At 50.9% G+C, this 9,244-nt stretch overlaps 1 protein-coding gene across 3 annotated transcripts in view; it reads left to right on the forward strand.

Moving 5' to 3' along the window:
* ca8 (carbonic anhydrase VIII) overlaps nt 1-8,030 on the forward strand; it is a 10,537-nt gene extending 2,507 nt beyond the window's left edge. For 2 of the 3 annotated variants that reach the window (XM_060058765.1, XM_060058766.1), the window contains exons 3-9: nt 246-370; nt 1,158-1,253; nt 3,591-3,653; nt 3,843-3,891; nt 4,985-5,097; nt 7,020-7,133; nt 7,715-8,030. In XM_060058765.1, coding sequence (XP_059914748.1) covers nt 246-370; nt 1,158-1,253; nt 3,591-3,653; nt 3,843-3,891; nt 4,985-5,097; nt 7,020-7,133; nt 7,715-7,843 — 689 coding nt within the window. In that variant the 3' untranslated portion in view covers nt 7,844-8,030. Of the gene's footprint in view, nt 1-245; nt 371-1,157; nt 1,254-3,590; nt 3,654-3,842; nt 3,892-4,984; nt 5,098-7,019; nt 7,219-7,714 lie in introns of all 3 variants that reach the window. The other variant, XM_060058767.1, reaches the window with a different exon arrangement.
* The last annotated feature ends 1,214 nt before the right edge of the window (nt 8,031-9,244 follow it).

The raw sequence follows: 9,244 nt of genomic DNA on the forward strand, positions 1-9,244 counted from the left end.
CATATAGAGATGACCTTTCTGTTGTCCCAGAGCCAGTGTTACGGTTGACGCTCTAGGCGGTGCTCCCAATGTGGTTTGTTGGCCGGTTCTTTCGTTTGACACATGGAGGTCGTGTTTAACCCTGTGGGGCTGATCACACAGAGCAGTGTGTTCCTAAGCTAAGGGAGCGTCTGCATCTCTGTGTAATCAGCCCTTAACGCTGTCCCTGTCTGTGCTCCCACAATGCCCTTGGGCCTGGTTGCCAGTGGTTACGGGGGGCCCTCTGCCCAGCGACCATGAGTACGAGCTCCACGAGGTCCGCTTCCACTGGGGCAAGGAGAACCAGAGAGGCTCCGAGCACACCGTCAACTTCAAGGCCTTCCCCATGGAGGTAGAGCCCACATACAACCCCCTACACACACACACACCCCTAAACACACACCCTTCGACAACCCCCTACACACACAGCTCGACACCCCCTCCTCTACACACACCGCTCTACACCCCCCCTCTACACACACCCCTCTACACACCCCTCTACACACATCCCTCTCCATGCACCCCTATACACACACCCCACTACATACTCCAATACCACTGGGAGAGAGAGAGAGAGAGAGAGAGAGAGAGAGAGAGAGAGAGAGAGAGAGAGAGAGAGAGAGAGAGAGAGAGAGAGAGAGAGAGAGAGAGAGAGAGAGAGAGAGAGAGAGAGAGAGAGAGAGAGAGAGAGAGAGAGAGAGAGAGAGAGAGAGAGAGAGAGAGAGAGAGAGAGAGAGAGAGAGAGAGAGGAGGCTCTGTAGTTTCCCAGCATCCCATGGTTCCCCCTCAGAATACAGAGAGTGATCAGAATCCAGAGAGTGATCAGATGGTGATCAGAGTACATAGATTGATCAGAGTCCAGAGAGTGATCAGATGGTGATCAGAGTACACAGATTGATCAGAGTCCAGAGAGTGATCAGAGTCCACAGAGTGAGTCCTTATTAGAGCCTCATTATTAATATTCAGTCAGGCTCTAGGCGGCACACAGACCCCTTCTGTGTTGATTCCAGGAGCAGACCCTGCTGCCTGCTTGGAAACCTGCCCCTCAATCCCCAGCAGCTGATTCAACCCACCTCTCTGTCCACCCGTCTGTCCACCCGTCTGTCCAACTGTCTGACCACCCGTGTGTCTCCCTGTAGCTCCACCTCCTCCACTGGAACAGCACGTTGTATAGCTGTGTGGAGGACGCCTTGGGCAAGAACAACGGAGTCCTCATCATCGCTCTGTTTGTACAGGTAAGCCGCCAGGTCGCCCCTAGCGCTAACACTTCTTATAGCCAATAGCAGGGCCCCTAGCGCTAACACTTCTTATAGCCAATAGCAGGGCCCCTAGCGCTAACACCTCTTATAGCCAATAGCAGGGCCCCTAGCGCTAACACCTCTTATAGCCAATAGCAGGGCCCCTAGCGCTAACACCTCTTATAGCCAATAGCAGGGCCCCTAGCGCTAACACCTCTTATAGCCAATAGCAGGGGCCCTAGCGCTAACACCTCTTATAGCCAATAGCAGGGCCCCTAGCGCTAACACCTCTTATAGCAAATAGCAGGGCTCCTAGCGCTAACACCATTTCTAGCCAATAGCAGGGCCCCTTGTGCTAACACCATTTACGGCCAATAACAGGGCCCCTAGCGCTAACACCTCTTATAGCCAATAGCAGGGCTTCTAGCGCTAACACCGTTTATAGCCAATAGCAGGGCCCCTAGAGCTAACACCTCTTATAGCCAATAGCAGGGCTCCTAGCGCTAACACCATTTATAGCCAATAGCAGGGCCCCTATTGCTAACACCTCTTATAGCCAATAGCAGGGCCCCTTGTGCTAACACCATTTATAGCCAATAGCAAGGCCCCTAGCGCTAACATCCCTTCTAGCCAATAGCAGGGCCCCTAGCGCTAACATCTCTTATAGCCAATAGCAGGGCCCCTAGCCGCCAACAGGACTTTGGAGTAGCAGGGCGAATAGCAGTGTGCTATAAATGGCGCTAACACCATTTATAGCCAATAGCAGGGCTCCGAGCGCTAACACAATTTATAGCCAATAGCAGGGCCCCTAGCGCTAACACCTCTTATAGCGAATAGCAGGGCTCCTAGCACTAACACCATTTATAGCCAATAGCAGGGCTCCTAGCGCTAACACCATTTATAGCTAATAGCAGGGCCCCTAGCGCTAACACCTCTCATAGCGAATAGCAGGGCTCCTCGCGCTAACACCATTTTATAGCCAATAGCAGGGCCCCTAGCGCTAACATCTCTTCTAGCCAATAGCAGGGCCCCTAGCGCTAACATCTCTTATAGCCAATAGCAGGGCCCCTAGCGCTAACACGACCTCTAACCAATAGCAGGGCCCCTAGCGCTACAACAACTTATAGGTGGAGGGCAGGTGGAGCTCCTGTGTGGGTGGAGCTGGTGTCTGGATGGAGCTGGGGTCTGGGTGGAGCTGGTGTCTGGGTGGAGACCAGGACGGGGTCCAGTTGACTCCAGACAGCCCCGGCTCCACCCTGCCACACTCCACTTCCTGTTATTTGGCGGCTTCTGTGGGTTCTACCTCCTGCCTACTTCCTGTGCGGATGTGGCCTCAGTAACTACCGCCGTTGGCTGGGGATCCTCAGAGCGGCCGTTTGAGAGCAGGTGGATCACTGTAGACCCGGTCAGGATCCGGACCGCCAGGACATGACAGGACAGGAGACGACCAAAGGGGACACTTATACACAAACCTTACCTTCCTACCTCCAAGCCGCTGGCCAGGCCTTCCAGGAGGGGTCCAGGAGGATCTGGGGGGGGTGTCTGGGGGGTGGTGTTAGGGGGGTGGTGTGAAGAGGGTGGTGTTAGGGGGGTGGTGACTAGGGGGGTGGTGACTAGGGGGGTGGTGGCAGGGGCGTGGTGTTAGGAGGGTAGTCTCTAGGAGGTTGGTGTGAGGAGGGGGGTGTTAGGAGGGTGGTCTCTAGGGGGGTGGTGTTAGGAGGGTGGTGTTAGGGGGGTGGTCTCTAGGGGGGTGGTGTTAGGAGGGTGGTGTCTAGGGATGTGGTGTTAGGGGGGTGGTGTTAGGGAGATGGTGTCTAGGGGGGTGGTGTTAGGGGGGTGGTGTTAGGGGGGTGGTGTTAGGTGGGTGGTGTTAGGGGGGTGGTGGTAGGGGGGTGGTGTTAGGGGGGTGGTGTTAGGGAGATGGTGTCTAGGGGGGTGGTAGGGGGGTGGTGTTAGGGGGGTGGTGTTAGGGGGGTGGTGTTAGGTGGGTGGTGGTAGGGGGGTGGTGTTAGGGGGGTGGTGTTAGGGAGATGGTGTCTAGGGGGGTGGTGTTAGGGGGGTGGTGTTAGGGGGGTGGTGTTAGGTGGGTGGTGTTAGGGGGGTGGTGGTAGGGGGGTGGTGTTAGGGGGGTGGTGTTAGGGAGATGGTGTCTAGGGGGGTGGTGTTAGGGGGATGGTGTCTAGGGGGGTGGTGTTAGGGGGATGGTGTCTAGGGGGGTGGTGTTAGGGGGATGGTGTGTAGGAGGGTGGTGCTGGGGGGTGGTGTTAGGAGGGTGGTGTTAGGGGGCTGGATTGGTTTGACCGCTACTTCATCTCCATCTCCTTGTGTTGTCAGATTGGTAAGGAGCACCTGGGCCTCAAGGCCATCACGGAGGTTCTGCAGGACCTGCAGTACAAGGTGAGCCCCAAGGAACAGGGGACAGTGGTGGGGTACCCCCTGTGACAGGGTACCCCCTGGGGTACCCCCTGTGACAGGGTACCCCCTGGGGTAGGGTACCAGGGTACTCCCTATGGGATGGTATCCCCTGTAGGGGGGTTAACCCCTGCTGTGAGGCCCTGGTACTAACGTCCTCTGTGTTTCCACCAGGGAAAGTCCAAGATCATTCCCTGTTTCAACCCCAACTCTCTGCTCCCAGGTGAGACCGCCACTCGCACAATATACAATACTATAGAAAGTTAATGCTAGTGAGGTAATGGGGAGGGTAGTTAGCAAAGGTAATGGTGTGGAGGGTAGTTAGTGGGGTGAGTAGCTAGTGAGGTAATGGGGGAGGGTAGCTGGTGAAGGTAATGGTGGGGGATGGTAGTTAGTGAAGGTAATTGGGGGAGGGTAGTTAGTGAGGTAATGGTGGGGGAGGGTAGTAAGTGAAGATAATGGGGGAGGGTAGTTAGTGAAGGTAATGGTTGGGGAGGGTAGTTAGTGAAGGTAATGGTGGGAGAGTGGTTAGTAAAGGTAATGTGTGGAGGGTAGTTAGTGGGGTAATGGTGGGGCGAGTAGCTAGTGAGGTAATGGGGGAGGGTAGTTAGCGAAGGTAATGGTGTGGAGGGTAGTTAGTGGGGTGAGTAGCTAGTGAGGTAATGGGGGAGGGTAGCTGGTGAAGGTAATGGTGGGGGATGGTAGTTAGTGAAGGTAATTGGGATGGTAGTTAGTGAAGGTAATTGGGGGAGGGTAGTTAGTGAGGTAATGGTGGGGGAGGGTAGTAAGTGAAGATAATGGGGGAGAGTAGTTAGTGAAGGTAATGGGGGAGGGTAGTTAGTGAAGGTAATGGTGGGAGAGTGGTTAGTAAAGGTAATGGGGGTGGGAAGTTAGTGAAGGAAATGGGGATGGGTAGTTAGTGAAGGTAATGGGGATGGGTAGTTAGTGAAGGTAATGGTGGGGGTGAGTAGTTAGTGAAGGTAATGGTGGGGAGGGTAGTTAGTGAAGGTAATGATGGGAGGGTAGTTAGTGATGGTAATGGTGGAGGAGGGTAGTTAGTGAAGGTAATGGTGGGGGTGAGTAGTTAGTGATGGTAATGGTTGGGAGGGTAGTTAGTGAAGGTAATGGTGGGGTAGGGTAGTTAGTGAGGGTAATGGTCGGAGGGTTGTTAGTGAGGGTAATGGGGGAGGGTATTTATTGAAGTAATGGGGGGAGGGTAGTTAGTAATGGTGACATCATAGTGTGAGAGGCTTCTTGCTGAGGTAAAGTGTGCATGGTACCACGCCGTCCTATAAGCTGCGTGATCTGCCACTCAGACCCCCTGCTGAGGGACTACTGGGTGTATCAGGGCTCCCTCACGACGCCCCCCTGCAGTGAGAATGTCACTTGGATCCTCTACCGCTACCCGCTCACCATCTCACAGATACAGGTGAGCTCTATGCCCTCATGGGGCCGCTAGGTGCATGTGGCCCATATGGCTACTTAAAGGTATAGTATGTCATTTATGTTGCTAGGGGTCTCTCAAAAGAGACATAGTTTGATGTCATTGTTAAAGTCTGTAGCTAATGTTAGCTGGGGTAGGTTACAGCTATAGAAAATGTTATGTGGTAGTTTTCATCTGTAGATAATGTTATGTGGTAATTAAGAGCTGTATATAAGGTTATGTGAGGTAGTTTACAGCTGTAGATAATGTTATGTGAGGTAGTTTACAGCTGTAGATAATGATATGCAGGGTAGTTTACAGCTGTAGATAATGTTAGCTGGTCGTTAACAGCTGTTGATAATGTTATATGGTTGTTTACAGCTGTAGATAATGTTATTTGGTAGTTTAGAGCTGTAGATAATGTTATGTGAGGTAGTTTACAGCTGTAGATGATGTTATATGGTTGCTTACAGCTGTAGATAATTTTATGTGAGGTAGCTTACAGCTGTAGATAATGTTGTGCGGTAGTCTGCTGTAATGTTATAGATAATGTTATGTGGGGTAGTTTACAGCTATAGATAATGTTATGTGAGGTAGTTTACAGCTGTTGATAATGTTATGTGGGGTAGTTTACAGCTGTAGATAATGTAATGTGGGGTAGTTTACAGCTGTAGATAATGTTATATGGTTGCTTACAGCTGTAGATCATTTTATGTGAAGTAGTTTACAACTGTAGATAATGTTATGTGAAGTCGTTTAAAGATGTAGATAATTTTATGTGAGGTAGCTTACAGCTGTAGATAATGTTGTGCGGTAGTCTGCTGTAATGTTATAGATAATGTTATGTGGGGTAGTTTACAGCTATAGATAATGTTATGTGAGGTAGTTTACAGCTGTTGATAATGTTATGTGGGGTAGTTTACAGCTGTAGATAATGTAATGTGGGGTAGTTTACAGCTGTAGATAATGTTATGTGAGGTAGTTTACAGCTGTAGATAATGTTATGTGGGGTAGTTTACAGCTGTAGATAATGTTATGTGAGGTAGTTTACAGCTGTAGATAATGTTATGTGAGGTAGTTTACAGCTGTAGATAATGCTATGTGCGGTAGTTTACAGCTGTAGATAATGTTATGTGGGGTAGTTTACAGCTGTAGATAATGTTATGTCAGGTAGTTTACAGATGTAGATAATGTTATGTCAGGTAGTTTACAGCTGTAGATAATGTTATGTGGGGTAGTTCACAGCTGTAGATAATGTTATGTGAGGCAGTTTACCGCTGTAGATAATGTTATGTGGGGTAGTTTACAGCTGTAGATAATGTTATGTGAGGTAGTTCACAGCTGTAGAAAATGATATGTGGGGTAGTTTACAGCTGTAGATAATGTTATGTGAGGTAGTTTACAGCTGTAGATAATGTTATGTGGGGTAGTTCACAGCTGTAGATAATGTTATGTGAGGCAGTTTACCGCTGTAGATAATGTTATGTGGGGTAGTTTACAGCTGTAGATAATGTTATGTGAGGTAGTTCACAGCTGTAGAAAATGATATGTGGGGTAGTTTACAGCTGTAGATAATGTTATGTGAGGTAGTTTACAGCTGTAGACAATGTTATTTAATGTACCCTATAACAGCATCAGTGCAGAGTCGTTTGTTTGCACTAGCTCAAGGCTTCAGTGGTGAAGTGGTGCAGAATGTTAGCTCGGCTAGACGGCAGGAAGCTGACACAAGGAGCTAGCTGTGTTGAGCAGCCTGTTGGGCCAACAGAGGAGGCTTTCTGAGCGGGGACAGACAGCTCGGAGGTGGAGCACCTGCTCCTGACATCTCCTTCACTCACTGCCACTTCTCTGTCTCCCCTGTCTCCCCTGTCTCCCCTCCTCTCTCCCCCCTCTCTCTCCCCCCCTCCCCCCTATACCCCCCTCCCCTCCAGATCGAGGAGTTCCGCCGTCTGAGGTCACATGTCAAGGGGGCGGAGCTTCAGGAGGGGAACGATGGCATGCTGGGAGACAACTTCCGGCCCACGCAGCCCCTCAGCGACCGGGGGGTCCGCGCCGCCTTCCAGTGACCCCCCCTCCCCTTGTGACCCCCCAACCCACCCACACCCCCATCCCCTATCCCCACAGCAAATGGTGCGAATTTATAATGTCCTACAGGGAGGGCCATATATGGGCATAAGGATATAGAACACAGGAAATTAGCAGTCCCACTGTAGGCCACGTGTTGGTTCTATCATCTGAACGACTTTACCCTGCAGAAACCTTCTTAAAATACAAGCATCCTACTCATGCCCCAGACCTCATGCTACCCACAATCCCCTGGGGCAGAGTGCAGAATAATGAACCATATCTCCAGAGCCACACAGCGCTCTAACCCACTTCAGGAGCTAATCTGGGAGCTAGGACCGCGCTGGGGAGGGATACAGAGGAGGAGACACGCCCCACTCCTCAAGAAAGGAAGGAGAGTTGGAGGGAAGTAGAGAGGAGTGCCCTTAGGCCAGCCTATGAAACAATGGAGAGAACTAAAGTCTCTCTCTCTCTCTCTCTCTCCCCCTCTTTCCGTCCCTCCATCTCTCCCTCTCTCCCCCACCCTCTCTCTCTCTCTCTCCCCCTCTCCCTCTCTCCCTAGAGTTGGGTGAGGATAGTGTCGGGAGGAGAGGATCTGATGCTGATCAGCCTGACAAAGCAGCCATTCAGCCTCTCACCCTGCCCTGTGTTTGTGTGTGTGTGTTTAAATACGTTGAGGTGTGTGTTGTGAAAGCCAACCTCTGCTGCTAGGAGCCTTCACCACAACATGGAGGGTGAGAATCTCCTCCTCTAGCTAGCTCTGACAACCACCAATGTAACCCTTATCAACCATTTGTGGCGTGCGTGCATGTGTGATCCTGCACTGTTAATAAAGAACACACCGACTTCAGCTGTTTGATTGGTGGAACAAATCAAAAGGTGACTTCATAACATCATTCAGACGCCCTGGCACTGTGTGTTGATGAAGAGGAGAGGGAGAACAAATATTAGATGAGTTATTAGATCATGTTAATAATAATACATGAAAGTTATATAGCGCTTTTCCCAATGTTCAAAGACGCTTCACAATAGCAGCTAAATCATACGATCCACACAGGGGCCTTTTCCATTAGTGGGAGATGGTGAGCATTCAGTTTGGATTTAGTTTTCACCAATATATTTATTTTGGGCTTTAAATATATGATATATTACATGGTATGAACATGGTGTTTACTTTCATGGTATAAGATATTAAATATAGTCTGAATCCCTGATGTAACTTTCACCGCCCCCTCCCTCCTCCTGGTGGACTGCAGACCGAGAGCAGTCAGGCCTCTCATTGGCTGGTGGTCTTCCCAGGGCTCCGTGTGATTGGATCATTGGCTGGTGGTCTTCCCAGGGCTCCGTGTGATTGGATCATTGGCTGGTGGTCTTCCCAGGGCTCCGTGTGATTGGATCATTGGCTGGTGGTCTTCACAGGGCTCCGTGTGATTGGATCATTGGCTGGTGGTCTTCACAGGGCTCCGTGTGATTGGATCATTGGCTGGTGGTCTTCACAGGGCTCCGTGTGATTGGATCATTGGCTGGTGGTCTTCCCAGGGCTCCGTGTGATTGGATCATTGGCTGGTGGTCTTCACAGAGCTCTGTGTGATTGGATCATTGGCAACTTTTCAAAAAGAAAAGCAAAATGAATTGTTTATCGTATACAATCTTAAATGTGTAAAAACAGGGCAAACAAATAATTCAACTCCCACTTTTCCAAGGCCTTACAGCCTCATGGTCGTCTGTTCCAAATCACCTTGTTCAATACTAGCAATATAAGCAACCCCAGATCAGCAAGGAAGGCCCCAAGACCAGAGTTCTTTGTTTCTGAATAAGTCTTTGCATGTTTCCCCAAACAATGGTCCGGGTCAGCTCCGACTAGCTCCAGCTGAGCTCCGACCGGGTCCAGGGGAGGACCTGGTCCCGCTGAGCTCCGAACGGGTCCAGGGGAGCCCCGAACGGGTCCAGGGGAGCTCTGACCGGGTCCAGGGGAGCTCCGAACGGGTCCAGGGGAGCTTCGACCGGGTTCAGGGGAGCTTCGACCGGGTCCAGGGGAGCTTCGACCGGGTCCAGGGGAGCTTCGACCGGGTCCAGGGGAGGACCTCAGGTC

This window comes from Gadus macrocephalus, chromosome 8, assembly GCF_031168955.1.
Source record: "Gadus macrocephalus chromosome 8, ASM3116895v1".
NCBI classification, from domain to species: Eukaryota; Metazoa; Chordata; class Actinopteri; order Gadiformes; family Gadidae; genus Gadus; species Gadus macrocephalus.